Here is a 25,269-nt window from a genome sequence, read left to right on the forward strand (position 1 = left end):
GTTCTTCTTCATCCCAAAAGTGCTCACACCAAGTACAGTTTCCCCAGTCCATGTGACTAATACACAAAACATCTTAATCCATTAATAAAAATGAATCAATCTGCATTAAAAAGTTCCTAGAAGAAAGCACTTGATTCAAAATCAGCTCCATATAGCACTGGGTTACGTACATCTACACAGGAAGGAAACTATGTGAATTTTCCATACAGATTTGCACAAGGAATATAGGCAGCAGAATAGAGGACCAGCGATGTGGCTTAAATAAATATTTAATTTTTCTGCTCACAAATGGAATAGGTCACCAGGTTTTTCCACCTATCTGGGAGCGGCATAATGTAGGGGCAGAAACCTCGATTGAAGCGATATGTCCCTTACTAGGCTGCTTGCTGTAGTTCTGATAAAATCACTGTTTTATCAGCAAGACTAGAAAACCTGCTGCCAGGTAGTCCAGCCACACCCCCTGCCACTGTTTGGTAGATTTCTGTGTACACTATGCATAGCCAGAAAACTGTCAATCAGTGGTGTGGGCGGGGTTATACAGAGCTTAGCATTCCGAGAACTGCCATGTCTGCAGTAGAGAAAACTGTGATGTTATCAAAACTGCATCATGTCAAGTAGCCCAATAATTAACACATCACTGGAATTAGGGTCTCTGCCCCTACGCCATGCTGCTCACAGATGCGGCACAAAAAACATAGTAACAAATTCCCTTTAAATGTTTTATAGCAAAATTAGAACAATCCTCTTTTACAAATAACAGAAAAATGGGGTAATGAACCTCAAAATATGAAGGGAAATAAAGTAACAAGATACCGTCATAAAAACCTATGTAGGGGCAGAGACCTCAATTCCAGTGATATGTCACTGACTGGGCTGCTTGCTGTAGTTCTGATAAAATCACTGTTTTATCAGCAAGACTAGAAAACCTGCTGCCAGGTAGTCCAGCCACACCCCCTGCCACTGTTTGGTAGATTTCTGTGTACACTATGCATAGCCAGAAAACTGTCAATCAGTGGTGTGGGTGGGGTTATACAGAGCTTAGCATTCCGAGAACTGCCATGTCTGCAGTAGAGAAAACTGTGATGTTATCAAAACTGCATCATGTCAAGTAGCCCAATAATTAACACATCACTGGAATCAGGGTCTCTGCCCCTACGCCATGCTGCTCACAGATGCGGCACAAAAAACATAGTAACAAATTCCCTTTAAATGTTTTATAGCAAAATTAGAACAATCCTCTTTTACAAATAACAGAAAAATGGGGTAATGAACCTCAAAATATGAAGGGAAATAAAGTAACAAGATACCGTCATAAAAACCTATGTAGGGGCAGAGACCTCAATTCCAGTGATATGTCACTGACTGGGCTGCTTGCTGTAGTTTTGATAAAACTGTTTTATCAGCAGGATATCATCACTAGAAGACTAGTTAACATGCTGCCAAGTAGTCCTCCATACACATGAACTCTGTATAACCCCGGAGAAAGTGGACAATCAGTGGTGTGGGCAGGGTTATACAGAGCTCAGCATTCAGAGAAGCAGCCTTGTAAGTGATACATCATTGGAATCAGGGTCTCTACCTCCTATATCATGCTGCTAAAATATAGGGCAGCAAAAACCAGGTGACAGATTCCCTTTAACATGTTGTGGATTTTCATTGCAGATTTCCCTTTTTTTATGCGCAAAGGTGAAAACCAATTGTAACAAGTTTAGACTTTGTGTCAGATTCGCCATATATCCGCAGTCTATTTTTTCACTCCATGGAGACATGTCCTTCTGCTGCAGCTGTGTAGACCACAACCATAGGAGGATCCACTGTAGGTGATAATGTCCAACCCTGCCTTGCAAAAAATGTTTATGAAGCTATGTGGAGACTTTTCCAGTTTTTATACGAATATTCTCACAAAACAGAATACAAAAATGTTTTTGTCAATATTAGTGACATAATTTGATTCTGGGAGGTCTCTTGTGGTTCTTCCCTTGGACATACTCATCACATTTTATTATGGTGTCATGATCCACCCTGTCGTCTGTATAAATAAATACTACAGCTAACAGATGCTGCAATATCTTGAAGAGGGAGGATTTATACATAGTATAAATGACTGATGTACAGTCATGAGCAGAAATAGGCCAGGAGAACCACTAAGGTACATACGTAATCCTATAACTACCAGCATAATAATTAAAGTGCAAAAGAGAAATACCGTATATCAAAATGTATCCAACTTTTATTATAAACAATCAATTTATACAAGAACAGAAAAAAAAATAATCTAAAAAATTCCCCATAAAACGGAAAAATAGGGAGGCATAACCTACCATATACTGTAGGTAATTAAAGCAGTAAGAGAACTATAAGACCTCCTGCAGTAGCATTCATGGTAAATAAGATCCTATATTTACCATATGCCATTGTAAGTGCAAACTACACTACCCAATACCTTGACGCGTGTTTTGCGTTATGAGGTAGTAGGAACTAAGGTAGCAGGCTGTATAACAGCAGCGAAACATGCAGCCGCGGGGACTCGAACATGTCACTCTCGCAACAGTAATACTCGGTTCATACCCGAGAACGCTAGGCAAACTCGAGTAACAAGAAATTGTGCTAGTCCTGGCCTAACAGGTTTGCTTTACTCTGAAGCATTACATTTCATTACCTTACATTGCAAAAAGCCACTTTCAGGTCATGCGCAGAGCGCAGCGTGAATAGGAAAGTCTGTAAAGCAGTGAGGTCACTCAGAAGAGGAGCAGAACGGCGCTGGATACCGGAGAAGATGGCGGTAGGGGAGCATATTAATACATTCACACTACATTACATGCACATATACACTCATTTAATAATAATAAAAATATAGAGAGAAGTGCTTCTTTAAGATAAATCTGGTTCGCAGCCCTATTAAACTTGCCTAATGGTCATCCAACAGTACATGAGGATTGGGATATTTATCATGCCAAATTTGCCAGAATTTTGGCACAATTTGCAACAGTCTTTTAGACACTTTCTGCACCATGTCAACCTGAGGACTCATTCCGAAGTCAGTGATTTTCTCATACAAAAAACTTGGTCTGAGTTTCATCAGTGTTTTATTTTTTATCAGTGTCAGAGTTTTTTAGGAGTTTCTCGGATGAAAAAAACAAACAAAAAACTGATGTAGGTTTCTCTAGCTTCACCTATCAAACATTTCTTAATAAACGGACAGAACATAGATGTCATCTAAGAGCAATCTGGTTTTTCACTGACCCATGGCCTTGCATTGGTGAGTTTCTCCCGACAATCGGATCAATATTGGACAAGTTTCCGTGCTTTTGTATGGCCCACCCAATCCGAGGAAAAATACAACGATGTGTGAACTACCCCATTAACTACAATAGGTACAAGTGTTTTCTGTGAAAAACATGGATAGTACTCGTACAAGAAAAACAGACGTGTGAATGAGACCTAAGAGCATGGGCGGGCTGGAATGGAACGTGGTCTATTTTGTAGTGATGTAGCCTAAATATGACAATATACACTAAAAAAAACAAAATTTTAGCACAAATTTTTGCCACAAAATATGCCAATTAACAGGTGGTGAAAATTTGGACTAGCCAACGCAAAAATGAGCCATATCCATCAAACATCGCAAAACACTATGATAAATCTGGCACATTTTAAGGCTGTCTAGTCTAAGACCTCATTCAGAAAAACGTACAGATTATGTTCATCAGTGTGTGGTCCGAGTAACATCAATTTTTCTCGTATGTGGAGAAAAAAAAAAAGTTTCTCCACCTTTTCCATTCTGACAGTCCACAAAAATCGCACCGCAGTTGGATGTCACTCGAGTGTGGTCCGATTTTTTCAAGGACCCAAAGTCTTGCATTGATGATTCTGATCCAACTCTCGGACCAAAATTGGACATGTCTCCGCAATTTTGCATGGACTGCTCGGTCTGTGAAAAATCAAGGACATGTGAATGGCGCCATAGACTATCACAGGTGCGAGTGCCATCCGTGAAAACCACAGACAGCACTCGAATGTGAAAATCGGACATATGAATGAGGCCTAAGTCTGTACAGTCTAAGAATTACAGTATTGGTAAATCTGTCCCATAGTTTTCCATGGACATTAATACAATGGAGCAGAAGAGAACCTAGTTAAAGGACCGTCACTGACAACAACTCCCCACTACTCAGGTGACCAAAAATAATTATAAATGGAACTTCGGAAAAAACGAAGTTATTAAAGCTAAACTGGGCAGTCATAGAAAAGGTGTTCACCTTGGAAGCTGGATCAAAGGTCCTCTGCGCAGCTACAATATCCGTACAGATCTGTTTGCTCTCTCTCAGCAGATGAAGCTCCTTTTCCAGATGTTTGCACTGAGGAGGGGGGATAATAGAATATCATGAAATGAAACATTTTAGACACTTCTAAATACATCTTTCAAGAAAAAAAGACTTTCTTTCTGACTTATTGGCAATGCGTGAAAAGGTGCTTTTAGGCGTGTTGGCGAAAGGAATTTACGATATTATGTGTTATAAAGGGAGATAGGAAAAAGAGACAGCAGCTTAGGATGGACAGAAACGTTCTATGGAAAGTATTTATACCTACAGCGGCTGAAGCTAGGGCTGCCACTCATGAACTAATTAGATATTCCTATTGCCTGGAGATGTATGGAGGGATGTGTTTATTTGTCAGTTATGGTCTTAAGATATTTCTACAAGTGCAGCAAAAAACAACCATTCAAAAGAACTACACAGCATTCACCAAAGTAGCGATACAAGACATCTAGTAAGAAAAACCCTGAGATACCTACTAATATTATGTAGCGCTGTACATCATGTACGAATGCCCACCAGAACCTGCACTCAAAGTGTGTCTTTAGTAATAGACAGTTGTGACTATGGTGGGAGCTAACTGTACTAAACAAGTCTAAGCCAGACTTTTCCCAGCAAAAAAAAAAAAGATCTGGAATGAATCCTTGTAGTAAAGATGAATTTGGAATATCCAAGTCTAAAGGTTGTAAGTGAACTAGTAATAGCCATTGTCAAGGCCTCCATATACATTAGACTAATGTTGCCCGAAGCCACCGATATCGTCAAGCTCAGCCAACAGTCTAATGTCTATTGGGGCCTCCCAACTCCTCCTCGACAAATGATATAAGGATCCAGAAACCCAATTTTTGATGGCCAGTACTTTTGTTCTGGGCAAAATAAGCCACTGCTTGAGTAATCGGACAGTGGATCTCTTGTGGAGAACTAAGGAGCGCTTGCCAGTGTATGGAGGAGTTGGGAGAGATAGCTGCAAGCAAAATGATAGGCTGACCCATGTACTGCCTATTGGCCCCCTTAGAAAAAGGCTACAGACTGCAGGATTTCCATACAAACATGAATTTTATTGTTGGCAAACAAGCAGGTGGAATCTGGCAGAGTGGACAAGCTTAAAACAGCAGCTTTATTGGGGTAAGATGTGCAAGACGTAGACCTGGAGGAACAGAGACGAGCGATAGCTGGCAGAGGATACCATGAGGCTGAGGATACACAGCAAGTTTGCCCAAAGATTTCACTATACCGCTGCTACATTGCTACATAGTGCAGGTGAATGGGGTCACAATACAACCTGCAAGGTACTGTGAAAAGCAAGTTGCAAAAAATCCATCTGGTTCCAAATGTTTGCAACTTGCTTGACACAGAACCTTACAGATTACAATATGACCTCATTCGCCTTCATTATGCAGCGATTTAGCAATGGCATTGAGGGATTCTTGGCCATGCAACATATGTCGCGGCCAAAGTCCATGTAGCCTCAATGGAGGCAAATTTTGAGCTTTATTACGAGACCAAATCTCTTCTATGTATGGCACTGTATAAGTTTTCACATTTAGGGGATAATTAAAAGATACTTAAGAGTATAGCCAGCTTAATCATTCCCATATTAACCATACAATTATACATTAAAATCAATTTCATAGGTGGTCATGTTTTGCGTACGTATGAGAAAACACTGAAGAACACCAAACACGGAAGTCATGCATGTCCTTATCAAGAGCACTGTCCTAGACATAATTGCGTACATATATTACTCCTGGAGTTTTTTTCAATTGTTGTCACATACGTGGATCCACTGTGCCACGAGCCAGGCTAGGGGGGGGGGGGGGGGAGTAGCTAAGAAGCTACCTGGTGATAGCTGGAGCTCCCGATGGAGGAGTTATACTTGAGCTGCAGATAGCCGCCAGGTACCACTTCTAGACCGTCCCCAGTACTGAAGCTATGGACCCCATATGTCAGGATCACAGACATGGACATGGGCATGGAGTCACTTTTGGGACAGGTTTCGGACATTGTTCAGACAACACGAGTTCTGAGTCACCGGGCAGGACGGACACAGATTCTGAGTAACTGGCAGGACAGGATCCAGACACTGTTGAGACAACACAAGTTCTGGGTCACCGAGCACACTGGACACAGACTCTGATCCACTGGAAGAACAGGATTTGGATACTTGAAGCGGCTCCAACAGTACCGACTCTGGAACACTAACCAGGAGAGACACTATTGCTGGTTCAAGTACTGCCGCAACAGTTACAGGATCCAGTACCGCTGGAGCGGCTTCAGGTTCAGGTACTGCCGGTGTGGCTCCTAGGTTCAGGTACCGCTGCAGCGGTGTGAGGCTCAGGCACCACTGGAGCAGCTTCAGAAGTTGGAGAAATACCAGGGCCTCAAACGAGAACTGGAGTAGATGTGGAAGGTGAAGCCAACACGGATTTCAGTGGAGATAGGAGCACTTGGAGCAGTGACCCCTAATTTGGAGAAATGGCTACAACAGATCCCAGGAGCAACATTTGAACTCTCTGTCCAGAAAACCGCAATGTTGGGAATGTTAAGATCCTGCGCAGAACCCTCAAACTCTCAGGCCTCTGGTAGAGGACCCGAAAGGACAAAATAAAGACCACCACTATTGGGAGGTGAGAAGGAAATTTTTATATATATATATATATATATATATATATATATATATATATATATATATATATAGTGAGTATATTGATGGACTGTTTATTTTAATCTTATCTAATAATTAATTTTTAAGGTGTTTTTCTCTCTTTGGTTTTCGATAAAGACCTGGCAACTCACTAGTTGCACAAAACTACTAAATGAATAATGTTGCTCAGGCACATCCCAACAGGGAAGTGTGCCTTATACATTCAATGCCTCCCACCTATTTCCTGGGGGCATTTAGAATCATAGAATCGTAGAGTTGGAAGGGACCTCCTGGGCCATCTGGTCCAACCCCCTGCTCAAAGCAGGATTCACTAAATCATCCCAGACAGATGTCTGTCCAGCCTCTGTTTGAAGACTTCTATTGAAGGAGAACTCACCACCTCTCATGGCAGCCTGTTCCACTCATTGATCACTCTGTCAAAAAGTTTTTTCTAATATCTAATGTTTGTCTCCTCCCATTCAGTTTCATCCCATTGCTTCTAGTCTTTCCTTGTGCAAATGAGAATAAAGATGATCCTTCTACAATGTGACAGCCCTTGAGATATTTGTAGACAGCTATTAAGTCTCCTCTCAGTCTTTTCTTCTGCAAGCTAAACATTCCCAAATACTGCAACCTTTCCTCATAAGACAGGGTTTGCAGACCGGTCACTATTGTGGTCGCTCTTTTCTGAACTTGCTCCAGTTTGTTGATGTAATTTTTAAAATGTGGCGCCCAAAACTGGACACAGTATTCCAGATGAGGTCTGACCAAACAGGAGTAGAGGGAAATAATGACTTCAAGTGATCTAGACTGTATGCTTCTGTTAATACATCCTTGAATTGCATTTGACTTTTTTGCTTTTCTAAAGTGCTGCCACTTTAAGAACGAGAGGCGCATTTCCAGGAGACCTGCGTGGCGTGTGCAGGTCTAGGCGAACCATGGCATCAGGAAGTACAGCAGACAGCGGAGACACCACCTCGCGGCCGAGGCAGTGTGTCTGTGTCCATGCCGGGTGGAGGGAGAGGTGACGCACTGGGACGTTGAAATCTGGTGTTTTAATTGTCAAGTGATAGTAACTGGTAACTTCTTGTTTTTCAAACAGCCATTACGTAAACTGGTAATTAGGATGATTTCTTTGTGCTCCCATTTTCTTAGAAGTGCAAAATGTAAAGGTTTTGGGCCCTGCATATTGGGGCCTTACAACTGCTAAACAAGAAAAACTCAGGAAATATGCATGTAAAATAATATTCACCCCCAACAGTGGACAAATCTTTCAAGGCATCATTGACACGTGGGAAGGGCAACTGGACAAAAGTACAAAACTCTGTCAGACTTAAGGCCCCTTTACATTTAGCGATGCAACAGCGATCCCGACCACGATACGATCGCTGGTGCATCGCTAAATGGTCGCTAGTGAGCTGCCACACAGGCAGACCTCACCAGCGATGTAGCGATGCTCGGCAGTCGTACTTACCTTTCAGACGAAGCGATGACCGTTGTGTTCTGCCCGCGTCCATAGCTCGCTCGTCGGTGCCAGCAGGAAGCGGACGACGAGAAATGGACGTGGACGATCTCGCGCGATCAGCGATAGCCAGCGGGGGAGCCGGTCGGAGGTAAGGATCACATGTAGCGATATCGCTGCTGCTTCACAAAATCGGTGACGCTTTAGCGATATCACTATGTGTAAATCCCCATTTAATTTGTTCCATAATTGAATTGTTTGTCCTTCTCGCCATCCATGGTATTGATGACATCCATCACCACATTTCAAAGGCGTTGATTCTTCTTCCGTCTTGTTTCTCTTTCGTCCAGACTATGTAGGAGCCGTGTCCTCACAGCCAGTGAAATGTTCCTCAATTTGAAGTCCTTGCCCATAGCGATTCTTCTATTGACTTCCGGTGTCGTCGCTGCATCTTGAGTGATCATTGCTCCATGTAGGATGAAGTCCTTTACAACTTAACAGTTCTTCGATGTCCATCTCAAGCGGGTCAGTGAGTCATATTGGCTTTGTATTTTGTTATAATAAAAAGTGAAAGAAAAGAAAAATGTTGCTAGATTTCAGAACCAATTTATACCTGTCAGTCCATGTATTGGAGCAGGCCCAAAATTCGTTAATTATAGTACAGAATTTATCCTTTTCTCTTTTCATTATATTTATTTTGAAAGCAGAAAAATTCTCAAAATGCGAGAGTGTATAAAGTCGGCCATGTGCTACATCTGTAGATCAGTGGGGTCTACTACAAGACAGCTATAGTCTCAGCACAGTCAGCGGTCAGTAAGCCAGAAGCACAGAGGATTCCCAGCTCACGCAGGGCAGTAAGTATATACAGCGTGCACGTAACAGAGAGAAGCTCAGTGCCGGACACAGACCGAGGATTGAGGAGTCACACAGTGCACACAAGGAGCATTGGTAAGCTCTCCTATTAACATCCTAGTTAGGCATCAGCGAGCAGAGCATCTGGGCTCCTTCCTATAAGCATTGCCAGACTTTGCTTTTCTTAACTAAAATAACCAAACTTCCTCGGCCACAGACATTCGGCTTCTTTCATCCTTAAGTTAGCCGTACACTAGACACTGAGCTGCTTATGTTCAGCCATGCCAAAGATCCCGCTGTCACTGGTTCGTAGTCAGCTCCAACGCAAACACTCCTTTTTCTTAAGGACATGTGTTTTCATTGGTCGCCTTCCTCCTGTCCCTCTGCCCACAACCACATGTCAGGCGCAGGGCTTCCTTCTTAAAACAGGTTGATAAAAATAGTTATTGAAACCGGTAGAGAAGCTAAGTGTTAGCGTAGAAAGGAAAAGATTTTTTTTTCCCTCTGTGGGCCCATAAAGGCAGGTTCATTTCCTTGTTCTATATGGCAAAGGAAAAACAAGCACTGCCCATCTGCAAAATTCACTCTGAAAAACAATGCCGTTTTCCACTTCGTTCCCTTTCATCCTCAATATTGTAGGCAATGCATAGACATTATCATTGGTTTATTGGTAGAATCCAAGGGTAAATTGAAAGTCGCACCCAACACAATGGCTTTCTCCAAACTTCTATGTACCTCGATGGGATACTGCTGCTCTTGAGAGATCCCAGTGATTGTGCCAAGATGGTAAATATTTGATTAAAAATGGAGTATCAGGTTTTACTTGTTAGAATGAAGGTAGACCTCCACACTAGGTCTCCAGCAGATTGGATTGTGTGCCTCTCTACTCTTCCTTCAGACTCTGGGACCTTGAATTCCAAGGTCTAACGTGAAGTTTCTACAATCAGTGATGGTTTGAGGAGCCATGTCATCTGCTGGTGTAGGTCCACTGTGTTTTATCAAGACCAAAGTCAGCGCAGCCATCTACCAGGAAATTTTGGAACACTTCAGGCTTCCCTCTGCTATCAAAGCAACCTGGCCTTCCATAACACCTCAGCCACAGGATGATCGCCTCCATGCCACGCCGCATTGATGCAGTAATTGATGCAAAAGGAGCTCCGACCAAGTATCGAGTGCATTTACTGAACATACATTTCAGTAGGCCAACATTTCGGAATTTAAAATCATTTTTTCAACCTGGTGATAATTATAAAAAGTATTCTAATTTACTGAGATAATGACTTTTGGGTTTTCATTGACTGTAAGCCATAAATATCAGCATTAACAGAAATAAACACTTGAAATAGATCACTCTGTTTGTAATGACTCTATATCATATGAGTTTCACTTTTTGCATTGAAGAACTGAAATAAATTAACTTTTTGATGATATTCTAATTTAGTGAGATGCACCTGTATGTTGCCTAATTGATGCTATATACTAACACTGAATATAAATTGCCATCTGTGCTAACACTGACAGCATCATGAAGAAAGGATTTTTACCCTGTCACTTACTAGGTACAATTTCTGTTATTAATTAAATGAGACAAAAATAGTGAGATTACTCCATAGGAGTAAAAGACCCCTCATATTGTGATTATAACCTTGGGACTTTTTTAATTAAGGAATATGGCAAAATGCAAGGTAGGCAAAGCTTAACATTAATGGAGCTTCATTTTTATGGCAAATTTACCATCAGGACTTATTAACGCTAGGTGACATACAAAGAATCCAAGTGTGATTTATAAGGCCACTTGCACATGGCAGAATTCCAGTCAATATTTCGCATCAGTAAATACCTCCGAGACACAGAAGAAAAGGTGCAAGTTTTCCCACTACACTTACTAACAAGAATACTGCATGTGAAAGTGGTCCTATGTGTATTTCTTACCTGCAAAAACAATTACCGACATCTTAAATGCATGAAATATACTGTATGAACAAGGTCTAATAGCTGAACATTAGTACAAAAAAAGATGTGTCAACAGATTTCACAATACAAACTGCATACATTATTAAATAGGGTACCTATACCTGATGAGGCTAGTGTATTCACTTTGCAAATACATGTCAGAATAGCAATATAATCCTATCTGAAAGTTTTATCGCCGGATATAAAAATGATAATTGTATTTTGAAATCCGGCGACAGATCCACTTTGAAGACCCACTAGCAGTGTCACATTCCCTTTAAATTTTTTCAATGGTACTAAATGGTTTCTTTTTATTTATTATCCTTGTATTTTATTTTTTTTTTTGCTAGTTATTAGCTAATGTTTATTTTATCCAACAATTCATTGTGAATTTACAAGATAAACATACATAACAAAAGTCAATAATAGCAGATCATGGTGGAGAAGCGGTCACTGAAGGAAAACAAGTACAGACAATTTCCTTGTCGGCAGAGCTTATCGTTACAATGGAAAGGGACAGGGTACATTGCACTTCACAATTTAGATATTATCAGATTAACTAGAAAATGACATCAAGGAATCGGTATTTATTAATTTACTTCTTATCCAAATTGTGTTAATGTATTCCACAGTTCTCGACATAAACCAATTCAGATCTGCGTTGTCCATTGGTTGCCTGTAATATAATATTCTAATCTTAAGGAATGTACAGCTTCCCACTTTTTTGTTCAATTGATTCTGTAATAAAAACTTAGGCTAGTTGTACACTTACTGCATTTTTTGCAGTCCATTATTGCGGCCCGTTTTTGCGGGCCGTATCGCCACATATTTTGTGGTGTACCGCAATAACGGGCTGCAAAAAAGTTTGCGGATCACCGTTTTTTTTCTCCCAATACTATGGAAATAGTATTGGAAAAAAAAAAAGGTGTTCCGCAAAACCGGAAGTGACGGCGCGCCGCAAAAACAAACTTCCGTTTGTTTTTGCGGCCCCATTGATTTACAATGGGGGCCGTGTCCGTATGCCGTATAAAAGGTTGAGCAAGCTCGATCTTTTATCACGGCCGTACAGCACACCATGGAACTTTTGCGGCCCGATTTTGCGGTCCCATAGAAATCTATTGGGGCTGCAAAATCGTCCCACAAAAATACGGTAAGTGTAAAAGCAACCTTAAGCAACTTTCTAAATAACTTTCATTAAAAATTTTCTACAATTTTACTGCAGATTGTCGGTAAGTCCTTTATCTAGCTGCATGATCTGCAAAAAATGTACAAATTTGTCAGTGCTCCTGATGTCTATCTCTGCTCCATCTCCCTTCTCTTCGTTTTAGAGATAACACAAGGCAAAGGGAGGCTATTGTACACAGATCTGCAGTGGAAAGATAGAGTATCTACAGTTTAATGGCAAGCATAGAAAACAGGCTGCAGATAAGGAGGAAAGCAGATGGAGAGGAAAGAAATGCAGAGTAGAATCTGTGGTAATTTATACGAAAGCACCCTTAAATAAGTTGTCCGCTACTTGGGCCACTCCTTGTAATACCCAACATACTTGGAATTGGTAAAATAATAAAGTATAGACTCACCTCCCGTGCCATACCCGCAGTGTCGGAACTCGCTCTGCCCTGGGGCTCCTGGGTTGTTTTTGGGATACGTGACCCCTGCACCCAATCAGCTCTGTCGTCACTGTCCCCGCCTTCGTACGGAGAAGAAGTCAGATCAGCTGCAGCGCTGTGGTCATGTGTCACAACAACAGCACGGCAGTCTAGGACAGAGCGAGTGCCACCACCGCTGGAACGGCACCAACATGAGAGGAGAGTATAGATTTTTTTATTTTATTGGGGCCAAATGTTGTACCTCTCCATCAATAAAATAAAAAAATAAATGCTGGAATGGTGCTTTAAAGGGGTTGTCCACTACTAGGACAACCCCTTTAAAGCACCATTCCAGCATTTATTTTTTTATTTTATTGATGGAGAGGTACAACAAATGTAAGTTTCCTGACCCTAGTCTTTTGTATTGCAGCTGCTGTCTTCAGCGCTTCCCGATGTCGCTCCGGTTCTAATCCGCCATCTTGTCACCACAACGTCTGACTGACCAGAAGTCAGAGATAGCAGTCACAAGATCTCAGTAACAAATGTAACCATCTTTTGTGTCAAATTTCTCAATATACAGCAATCGGTGGAATTTAAAACATAACTTTTACTCGGTTCAATAAAAGACTTGAAAAACGTGTCACCAAAAAATTATTTTCCTCATTCTTTTCAATGAGGATATCCAAAAAGGGCAAAGTCGATGCATCAGTTACCGATGTCATTGTGATTCAATCCTGCCACAAAATCACTGAAATCCTCAATTGGGCTCCCCATGGTCTACCACCAGCTAAGGGGTACCGTTATGGGGAGCCCCTGTGCGCCGGCTTATGAAAATCTCCTCCTTGGCTGGTGGGAAGAGACGGTGGTCTTCGAGAATGACCCTATGGATGAGTTGTCTATGTGCCGTGTCCCTGACCTATGTACACGGTACATAGACGATATTCTCATTGTATGGAAGGGCTCAATTGAGGATTTCAGTGATTTTGTGGGAGGATTGAATCACAATGACATTGGGTTGTTTTTTACATCGGTAATTGATGCATCAACTTTGCCCTTTTTGGATATCCTCATTGAAAAGAATGATAAGGGGGAGCTGTTGACGTCTACATATAGGAAACCTACATCAACTAACTCCTTGTTACACTGGAGCAATCACCACCCCCAGCATCTAAAAAGAGCCATTCTGAAGGGACAGTATCTTAGGGCCCGAAGAAATTGTTCCAACGCGTCAACATTCGAGTCCCAGGCTAGGGACTTGAGGGATAGATTCCTGGATAGGGGCTATCCCCGTAATGTTTTGAAGGAAGCTTATCAAGGAGCAAGGGGTCATGTACGTTCTGAGTTATTGAACCCAGTTCAGAAAAAAACAGAAAATGACACCCTTAGGTTTATTACCACATTTGACAATGGGGCGGTTCCAGTGAGAAATATCATTAAGAAACATTGGTCCATCTTACAAATGGACAATGATATTTCAGCTAATTTGGGTAATAACCCTAGAATAACCTACAAAAAAGCACGGTCTTTGAATGATAGACTTGTGCATAGTCACTTCTCGGGTCCGGTTACTAAAACGTGGCTACACAGTGATGTTGTTGGTTGCCATAAATATGGCCATTGTGTAGCCTGTCAACACATTTGTACAGGCAAAAGTTTTCCGAGTAATGTGACAGGTAAAAGTTATTCTATTGGACAATTCATGAATTACAGTACCAAGGGTGTTATTTATAAGGCCACTTGTACTTGTGGACTTGAATATGTGGGGAAAACAATCCGAGAATTTAGGAGAAGGATTGGGGAACACGTAGGTGATATCTTGCATAAAAGGGACACCCCAATTTCTAGACATTCATAGTCTGCATAATGGTCAGATCGAACAATTAAAATTTACTGCGATTGACAAGGTATTCAGGCCAAAAAGGGGGGCAACTGGGATCAGTTGCTGCTACAACGAGAAGCCAAATGGATTTTCTATTTGGGTACGGTTGTGCCAAAGGGCCTCAATGACCAGATTAATTTTGGTTGTTTCATTTGAAATCTTCCTTTTGATTCTGCTTGCCATCTGTATTGCCCACAATTTACTATCATATTGCCTAAATCCCTTTTGTCACCTGATAGTAGGATTTGCATATATATATATATATATATATATATATATATATACACTCACTGGCCACTTTATTAGGTACACCTGTCCAACTGTGTGTTAAGACTTAATTTCTAATCAGCCAATCACATGGCGGCAACTCAGTGCATTTAGGCATGTAGACATGGTCAAGACAATCTCCTGCAGTTCAAACCGAGCATCAGTATGGGGAAGAAAGGTGATTTGAGTGCCTTTGAACGTGGCATGATTGTTGGTGCCAGAAGGGCTGGTCTGAGAATTTCAGAAACTGCTGATCTACTGGGATTTTCACGCACAACCATCTCTAGGGTTTACAGAGAATGGTCCGAAAAAGAAAAAAAATCCAGTGAGCGGCAGTTCTGTGGCCGGAAATGCCATGTTGATGCCAGAGGTCAGAGGAGAATGGGCAGACTGGTTCGAGCTGATAGAAAGGCAACAGTGACTCAAATTGCCACCCGTTACAACCAAGGTAGGCAGAAGAGCATCTCTGAACGCACAGTGCGTCGAACTTTGAGGCAGATGGGCTACAGCAGCAGAAGACCACACTGGGTACCACTCCTCTCAGCTAAGAACAGGAAACTGAGGCTACAATTTGCACAAGCTCATCGAAATTGGACAGTAGAAGATTGGAAAAACGTTGCCTGGTCTGATGAGTCTCGATTTCTGCTGCGACATTCGGATGGTAGGGTCAGAATTTGGCGTAAACAACATGAAAGCATGGATCCATCCTGCCTTGTATCAACGGTTCAGGCTGGAGGTGGTGGTGTCATGGTGTGGGGAATTTTTTCTGGGCACTCTTTGGGCCCCTTGGTACCAATTGAGCATCGTTGCAACGCCACAGCCTACCTGAGTATTGTTGCTGACCATGTCCATCCCTTTATGACCACAATGTACCCAACATCTGATGGCTACTTTCAGCAGGATAATGCGCCATGTCATAAAGCTCGAATCATCTCAGATTGGTTTCTTGAACATGACAAATGAGTTTACTGTACTCAAATGGCCTCCTCAGTCACCAGATCTCAATCCAATAGAGCATCTTTGGGATGTGGTGGAACGGGAGATTCGCATAAGGGATGTGCAGCCAACAAATCTGCGCCAACTGTGTGATGCCATCATGTCAATATGGTCCAAAATCTCTGAGGAATGCTTCCAGCACCTTGTTGAATCTCTGCCACGAAGAATTGAGGCAGTTCTGAAGGCAAAAGGGGGTCCAACCCCTTACTAGCATGGTGTACCTAATAAAGTGGCCAGTGAGTGTATATATATATATATATATATATATATATATATATATATATATATAAATATTGTCACCATCTGGTGGTTCCTCCATATTTTTCTTCTGTCTATATCTTTTTTTGCAAGGTATGTCGATATACCTGCTTGATAGCTTATTTGACTTTTAATGGTGATTACCTTGAGGTTATGCGCCCTTTTGATATATCAGACTAATTCCGTACTACATTTGAGAGGACTATGGTGACGGATTTTAATTGCTGCCTCATTTTCATATATCAAACTATGCGCACTTATTAGTGAAGTACTGGACTTTTTGTGTCCAATATAGAAGTGATTTTGAAATATTTTTGGTATATCAGGTTGCGTTTCAGTTTTTGAGATTCCAGGGATGGCGCCTCCCCCTTCCCTTTGTGTGTCTGAAAGCGGAACATGTCTCTGATGATCGTTTTCCATACCGGAAGTCGGACACCTTCACTGAAGCGCCCCTCGGACGGGTATGTGGATGAGTGCCGGAAATGACATGTGCGCTCCAGAGCAGGACACACCCGCCAGCGTGCGCCTCATGGTCTAAAAGTCATGGTGGCGGGGGCGCGCAGCTCTGCTCTCTATGTTTAGAAGGTGGGATGTTGTGGGGGCGCGCCACCAGAAATTACATGTGCACCTTAGTGAGTGGGGTACACCCGCTATGGTACGCCTCACAGACCGGAATCCATTATGATAATGGCGCGCTGCTTTGAAACTGACAGTGAACAGGTTGGTTATCGGGAGCGAGCCCTTCTCTTGCATAATTTGGAACCACATATGAGATAATTACGGTGTCGGATGTTGATTGTTTTGTGACTACACAGGAAGTGTACCTTTATAAATATGCCCTTTTTGCTTCATTCTCTGCTGACAGCACTGAGAGTAGAAGGATATATTTGTCTCTCCAGCTTTAGCACTATGGCACTTTATGACAAGCTAGTCCCCTGAGGAGTTCGCTTGGATGAAACGCGTTGGGACACCCGTTTAGGGAAAGTGCAGGGCATGTGCAATATAGGGTTAGATGTGGACTGCCCTTGTTAGAGCGGGAGTTTTGGGGGATAGATGATTGCTAGCCCCATAGGGATTGACAGGGTATTGTCTTCCCAACTTCTTTTCCAGGGACCTCAGTCAATATATGAATCCCTGAAGACTCCCGTCTTGCTTCCAACCTTTTGGTGAGATTGTTCCAATTTTCCTTTTTTTCTATGGTCTCATCTTTTTATGCATATGTATAGCCAGTATTTTGGGCTTTCAATACTTGTATTTACTATGTATGTGCAAACTGGGTTATGGTGTATACATGATGAACAAAAATTGCTACACCCCAGTGCTAGTTTTGTTATCTAATTGTACTTAGGTGACAATTGATATCCTTAATAGTGTCGAAGTGGGGTCTGATTCTTGTATTATTAGGTACCCTTACTAAATCGACAATTGTAAATGATTTTTGGTGACACACGTTTTTCAAGTCTTTTATTGAACCGAGTAAAAGTTATGTTTTAAATTTCACCGATTGCTGTATATTGTATTTTTTTTCCCCTTTTTTCTGGTGAATCTTGAATGTGTCAAATTTCTCCAAAGCCTTTAAGTCCCCATATACATAAAATGAAAATAGGCAGAGGAGCAATCGTTCAAATTATTGTAATGTGTTTTGGGACAGATAGGGGAAGTTCCTCATCCTGGGTTTGTGAAACAAGAAGAGGAAGTTGGATTGAGTCGGCCATGGAAATAGAAATACATGGAGCACTTGGGAGTGGAGCCTGCGGCTCCATGTATATCTGTGCAGCTGCACACTCCGCTCCCAAGTGCCAGATATTAACATGCGAGACTCGGCCTTGTTTCTCGCATGTGTGATCACGGCCTAATAAAGAGAATCTGTCACCAGGTACCAGGTTTTTGCTACCTAACCTCAGTGGACCATGATGTATAAAACAAGACCCTGATTCCAGTGATGTGTCACTTACTGAGGTGATTGCAGCAAGTTTAATAAAATCACTGTTTTATCTGTATTAGATCATCACTAGAGGACTAGTAAACCTGCTGCCAGGTAGTCCAGCCACGCCCCTACCTCTGAATGGCAAATTTGTATGTACACTGTGCATAGTTAGAATGCTGCCAATCAGTGCTGTGGGCGGGGTTATACAGGCTCAGCATTCAGAGAACTGGTAGATATGCAGCAGAGAAAACTGTGATGTTATCAAAACTACATCAAGCAGCCCAATAAGTGACAGATTGCTGGAATTAGGGTCTCTGCCTCTACGACCAGCTGCTGGGGTTTGTTTCTTCATCCCCAGGTATGCACACAGCACTTTGCTAAACAATTTATTCATCTGATTATGGGTCAGTATGCAAGCGGGATGGGTGCAATTATTGATGTACTAACCATACATTATGTGCCAGCATATACTTGCATGTATTTGTATAGTTATCCTGGATACCTCCATTAATACATTGTAGGGATTCGCTCTGGTAGGCAATAGCTGGGCGGCAGTAACGAGGCAACACACAGGCATAAAGTCCAATTCCAGTGGTTTTAATGTCACTCAGTAACCAGCGGCTAACAGAACATAAGGAAAACCAAACACATACTCCAGCTTGGAGAACCACTGGTCCCAGACTCACCCCTTGCACGGGACGGGCATAGCCAAGCGGCTGCCAGGTCCTGCGGCATCCGCCAGGTGCCATTCCCGGGGTTCTTCCGAGTCTTGCTGCAACAGTCCTGTGGCACGGGAATCCTATATAGAAGTTGCAGGCTGCATCCACACAAGTCCCTGTAGTTTCCAGAAACACACTCATACTGTGGCAATTACCAACCTCCATTACATAGGGACTAACCCCTCCCACCAGATGAGATAGACATCACATGGGCTGATCACGTGACCCTGACATCATCGCAGGTCCCGTCTTTAAGGAAAAACCCGGCCAAACATTAATCTGCTAGGAGAAACATATCTTCCATCCAGTAAAACACCCTTTACTCTACCACAACATGTTTACATAATTTTTAGTATTTACAGTCATATGTAAAAGTTTGGGCACCCCTATTAATGTTAACCTTTTTTCTTTATAACTATTTTGGTTTTTGCAACAGGTATTTCAGTTTCATATATCTAATAACTGATGGACTCAGTTATATTTCTGGATTCAAATGAGGTTTATTGTATTAACAGAAAATGTGCAATCTGCATTTAAACAAAATTTGACCGGTGCAAAAGTATGGGCACCCTTATCATTTTCTTGATTTGAACTACTTTTTACTGACTTCCTGAAGCACTAAATTGGTTTTGTAACCTCATTGAGCTTTGAACTTCATAGCCAGGTGTATCAAATCATGAGAAAAGGTATTTAAAGTGGCCACTTGCAAGTAGTTCTCCTATTTGATTCTCCTATGAAGAGTGGCATCATGGGCTCCTCAAAACAACTCTCAAATGATCTGAAAACAAAGATTATTCAACATAGCTTTTCAGGGGAAGGATACAAAAAGTTGTCTCAGAGATTTAACCTGTCAGTTTCCACTGTGAGGAACATAGTAAGGAAATGGAAGAACACAGGTACAGTTCTTGTTAAGCCCAGAAGTGGCAGGCCAAGAAAAATATCAGAAAGGCAGAGAAGAAGAATGGTGAGAACAGTCAAGGACAATCCACAGACCACCTCCAAAGACCTGCAGCATCATCTTGCTGCAGATGGTGTCACTGTGCATCAGTCAACAATACAGCGCATGCATAACGCCTTTTTGTATGACCAAACAACTCAATCTTTGTTTCATCAGTTCACAGGACCTTCTTCCAAAATGTAACTGGCTTGTCCAAATGTGCTTTTGCATACCTCAGGCGACTCTGTTTGTGGCGTGCTTGCAGAAACGGCTTCTTTCGCATCACTCTCCCATACAGCTTCTCCTTGTGCAAAGTGTGCTGTATTGTTGACCGATGCACAGTGACACCATCTGCAGCAAGATGATGCTGCAGGTCTTTGGAGGTGGTCTGTGGATTGTCCTTGACTGTTCTCACCATTCTTCTTCTCTGCCTTTCTGATATTTTTCTTGGCCTGCCACTTCTGGGCTTAACAAGAACTGTACCTGTGTTCTTCCATTTCCTTACTATGTTCCTCACAGTGGAAACTGACTGGTTAAATCTCTGAGACAACTTTTTGTATCCTTCCCCTGAAAAGCTATGTTGAATAATCTTTGTTTTCAGATCATTTGAGAGTTGTTTTGAGGAGCCAATGATGCCACTCTTCATAGGAGAATCAAATAGGAGAACTACTTGCAAGTGGCCACTTTAAATACCTTTTCTCATGATTTGATACACCTGGCTATGAAGTTCAAAGCTCAATGAGGTTGCAAAACCAATTTAGTGCTTCAGGAAGTCAGTAAAAAGTAGTTAGGAGTGTTCAAATCAAGAAAATGATAAGGGTGCCCATACTTTTGCACCGGTCAAATTTTGTTTAAATGCAGATTGCACATTTTCTGGTAGTACAATAAACCTCATTTGAATCCAGAAATATAACTGAGTCCATCAGTTATTAGATATATGAAACTGAAATACCTGTTGCAAAAACCAAAATTGTTATAAAGAAAAAAGGTTAACATTAATAGGGGTGCCCAAACTTTTACATATGACTGTACTATAGTGGAGGTCTTTGTGATTTGCATTATATTTTTTACCTCACTATAGGGGTTCCAGGTTTGCTATATGGTACATGTGCTTTTTAGCACCTCCGCTGGATGATTATGGTGAAAATAACGTGTTGTGCACATAGCACTTTAGTTTATTGCCTTCCTTAGCTCATCCTAGTAGGGATCTTTTTCTCTCCATTTTAAGTGGATATTGTTCTACTTGAGACTTAATTGCATTTATCTCCAGGTACATGTTTCTGTGGGATATATCTCACTAGAGATGCTATTTTGTCCACTTATTTCTCCCTTTTGGAGTCTTGTGGGAGTTTTATAGCGCACATGCGCTTGTGTTATATTATTATTGGTGGGCTTTATTTGGCTAGTGTGCATTCTTTATACGTGCTCTTTTCATGCAGCTCATTTGATGTGAATTTTTGTGTATCATACTTGGTGGTGTTCACACCTACCTGTTTCTTCTACTTTTTAATAAAAATGTATTGCATTTATGAGCATTGTGATGCGCCTTATTCTTCCGTTCTCTTTTTTTGGGATTGTCATGGTCAGTAGGAAGGGCGATATATATTTAGAGACCTCTTTAGGACTCAGGGGTTATGCAGGCTCAGCATTCAGAGAACTGGTAGATAAGCAGCAGAGAAAACTGTGATGTTATCAAAACTACATGAAGCAGCCCAATAAGTGACAGACTGCTGGAATTAGGGTCTCTGCCTCTATGACATGCTGCTCTCAGATGAGGCCGAAAAACCTTAAAACTTTTCATAGCAAAATTAGAACAATCCTCTAAAAATATGGCTACAAACAACAGAAAAATGTGGTAACAAACCTCAAAATATGAAGGAAAGTAAAGTAGTTACAACAAAGAAACATGTATTCTGTTCTTTATTTTGAAGAAGAATGCCACATGTGGTAGAAATAGTTTTAGTACGGCTTATGTAAAAGCACTTTCCTGATGATGTGCATGTGATAATATCGTGAAATAAGCAGACAAGCGCAGACAGGGCCTCTAGTATAAACTATAACCATGTACTGGAGACAGTAAAGTGTTTTACCAGATTCTATGCAGTAGTAATTAAAAGATGCTGAAGACACAGACTTCTTCAGACAGCGGACGAGAAAATGTCCCGCCTTGGGCACGAAAGAAAAAAAATAATGAAAAAATAAAGCCTCCTGGCACTAGAATTAGAAGCAGGATCCCCTCTCCATGGTGTAGCAACCTGAATACTGTGCTACTCCGGCAGCCCATACATAAAAATAACACAAGTAGCTATTTGAGAAAAGAAGCCATAAAGTGCAATTACGACATTTCTTGGTATCAGCACCTTCCTCCTGTGCAGCCCAAAATAAGCAACTATGGGCATAATTATTTTTGTTGGCCTCAGAAAGCAAAATGGTCCTGTCAAGGGTTAACTAGAGAGGTGCTCCGTGGAACTTCAGCAGAGAAGGGATGAATGGAGCAACACTGTGAGCAAATCTGGCTTGACGACTCATTCTCCAATGCCGTGGTCGCTTGCTTGGCCCTTGGAAAAATGTGTTTCTTGCTTTTCCTTTAGGAACAGACGTCTCGTTGTGCAGAGACCGGCAGTGCTGCTGAGAGAAAAATGTCTCCCCTCGGATGCTGCAGACAAAGAATAACACTGCTCCCTCCAGACCAAACACCGTGCCTTTGGTGTCAGACAGAGCTGTGTGTTGTTCAGGGGTGATGTTTAGACACTCGTGGATGATGAGAGGAAACCGTCTCCTCGTTTCAAGGCATAAACATGACAGAATTAGCATTCTTGATTGCGCAGTCGCTTTCCAGTAGCAGGGGGAGCAGCCTGTAAAGTTATATCCCTGCAGGAATAGTACGCTAAGGGAAAAAATACTAATATATATATATGTACACACACACACATATTATAAAAATTAAGATACCACTGCAAAATTTTCAGTTTGTCTGATTTTTCTCTTTGTAGGTATATTTTTGTGTAAAATGTAAATTGTCTTTTATTCTATAAACTACTGATAACATGTCTCCGAATTTCCACGCACTACATTTTGTATTTATTTTTGGAAAATGAAAAATGGTCAAAATAACATACAGTGGGGAAAAAAAGTATTTAGTCAGTCAGCAATAGTGCAAGTTCCACCACTTAAAAAGATGAGAGGCGTCTGTAATTTACATCATAGGTAGACCTCAACTATGGGAGACAAACTGAGAAAAAAAAATCCAGAAAATCACATTGTTGTTTTTTTTCATTTTATTTGCATATTATGGTGGAAAATAAGTATTTGGTCAGAAACAAAATTTCATCTCAATACTTTGTGATATATCCTTTGTTGGCAATGACAGAGGTCAAACGTTTTCTGTAAGTCTTCACAAGGTTGCCACACACTGTTGTTGGTATGTTGGCCCATTCCTCCATGCAGATCTCCTCTAGAGCAGTGATGTTTTTGGCTTTTCGCTTGGCAACACGGACTTTCAACTCCCTCCAAAGGTTTTCTATAGGGTTGAGATCTGGAGACTGGCTAGGCCACTCCAGGACCTTGAAATGCTTCTTACGAAGCCACTCCTTCGTTGCCCTGGCGGTGTGCTTTGGATCATTGTCATGTTGAAAGACCCAGCCACGTTTCATCTTCAATGCCCTTGCTGATGGAAGGAGGTTTGCACTCAAAATCTCACGATACATGGCCCCATTCATTCTTTCATGTACCCGGATTAGTCGTCCTGGCCCCTTTGCAGAGAAACAGCCCCAAAGCATGATGTTTCCACAACCATGCTTTACAGTAGGTATGGTGTTTGATGGATGCAACTCAGTATTCTTTTTCCTCCAAACACGACAAGTTGTGTTTCTACCAAACAGTTCCAGTTTGGTTTCATCAGACCATAGGACATTCTCCCAAAACTCCTCTGGATCATCCAAATGCTCTCTAGCAAACTTCAGACGGGCCCGGACATGTACAGGCTTAAGCAGTGGGACACGTCTGGCACTGCAGGATCTGAGTCCATGGTGGCGTAGTGTGTTACTTATGGTAGGCCTTGTTACATTGGTCCCAGCTCTCTGCAGTTCATTCACTAGGTCCCCCCGCGTGGTTCTGGGATTTTTGCTCACCGTTCTTGTGATCATTCTGACCCCACGGGGTGGGATTTTGCGTGGAGCACCAGATCGAGGGAGATTATCAGTGGTCTTATATGTCTTCCATTTTCTAATTATTGCTCCCACAGTTGATTTCTTCACTCCAAGCTGGTTGGCTATTGCAGATTCAGTCTTCCCAGCCTGGTGCAGGGCTACAATTTTGTTTCTGGTGTCCTTTGACAGCTCTTTGGTCTGTGAGAGCCAGAAATCTTGATTGCTTGTTTCTGACCAAATACTTATTTTCCACCATAATATGCAAATAAAATGAAAAAAAAAACAGACAATGTGATTTTCTGAATTTTTTTTTCTCAGTTTGTCTTCCATAGTTGAGGTCTACCTATGATGTAAATTACAGACGCCTCTCATCTTTTTAAGTGGTGGAACTTGCACTATTGCTGACTGACTAAATACTTTTTTTCCCCACTGTAACATGCAGTGCTTGCAGACCTCAAATAATGCTAAGAAAACAAGTTCATAATAATTTAGAAACAACAATACTAATGTTTTGACTCTGGCAGAGTTCAGAAATCAATATTTTGTGGAATAACCATTATTTTCAATCACAGCTTTCATGCATCTTGGCATGCTTTCCACCAGTCTTTCACACTGCTTTTGGGTGACCTTATGCCACTCCTGGTACAAAAATGTAAGCAGTTCTTCTTTGTTTGATGGCTTGTGACTATCCATCTTCCTCTTGATTACATTCCAGAGGTTTTCCATGGGGTTCAGGCCTGGAGATTGGGCTGGCCATGACAGGGATTTGATGTGGTGGTTCTTCATCCACACATTGATTGACCTAGCTATGCAGCATGGCACATTGAGGACTGTTTTTTTTCCAGCAGGACAGAGTTGGGGAACAGTGCCTGAGCAGAAGGAATCAACTGTTTTTCCAGGATAACCTTGTATGCGGTTTGATTCATACGTCCTTCGCAAAGATTAACCTGCCCAATTCCAGCCTTGCTGAAGCATCCCCAGATCATCCCCAATGACTTGAGCCCTGCCTCTAGGAGCCTGTTATGAACTGTTCTTGCCGTGCACTTCACCCCAGCTGCCATTTGCCATTCCATTTGTAGGTCCCTTGATGTCATCCTGTGGTTGCTGAGTGACTTTCGAATAAGATGACGGTCATCCCGGTCAGAGGAGAGCCTTTTTCACCTTCTGCCTGTCTGTAGCTTTGCTGTCCCTAATGTCTGCTGCTTGACCTTGCTGTAATGGACTACCATCTTAGGGCAGTTTCACACGTCAGTGTCTCCGGTACGTGCAGTGACAGTTTTCTCACGTACCGGAGATACTGACACACGTAGACACATTCTCAT

The 25,269-nt window shown here is 41.8% G+C and overlaps 1 protein-coding gene across 15 annotated transcripts in view; it reads right to left on the reverse strand.

The window, feature by feature from the left end:
• MIPOL1 (mirror-image polydactyly 1) overlaps window positions 1-25,269 on the reverse strand; it is a 606,483-nt gene that overhangs the window by 185,199 nt on the left and 396,015 nt on the right. For 13 of the 15 annotated variants that reach the window (XM_073554200.1, XM_073554193.1, XM_073554192.1 and 10 more), the window contains one exon: window positions 4,260-4,358. The exons of 1 other annotated variant lie outside the window; for it this stretch is intronic. In XM_073554200.1, coding sequence (XP_073410301.1) covers window positions 4,260-4,358 — 99 coding nt within the window. Of the gene's footprint in view, window positions 1-2,321; window positions 3,932-4,259; window positions 4,359-25,269 lie in introns of those variants that run through there. One more of the 15 variants, XM_073554196.1, reaches the window with a different exon arrangement.

The sequence above is a fragment of the Dendrobates tinctorius genome, unplaced genomic scaffold (assembly GCF_039654945.1).
Source record: "Dendrobates tinctorius isolate UK_male_01 unplaced genomic scaffold, ASM3965494v1 ptg000208l, whole genome shotgun sequence".
Taxonomy (NCBI): Eukaryota; Metazoa; Chordata; class Amphibia; order Anura; family Dendrobatidae; genus Dendrobates; species Dendrobates tinctorius.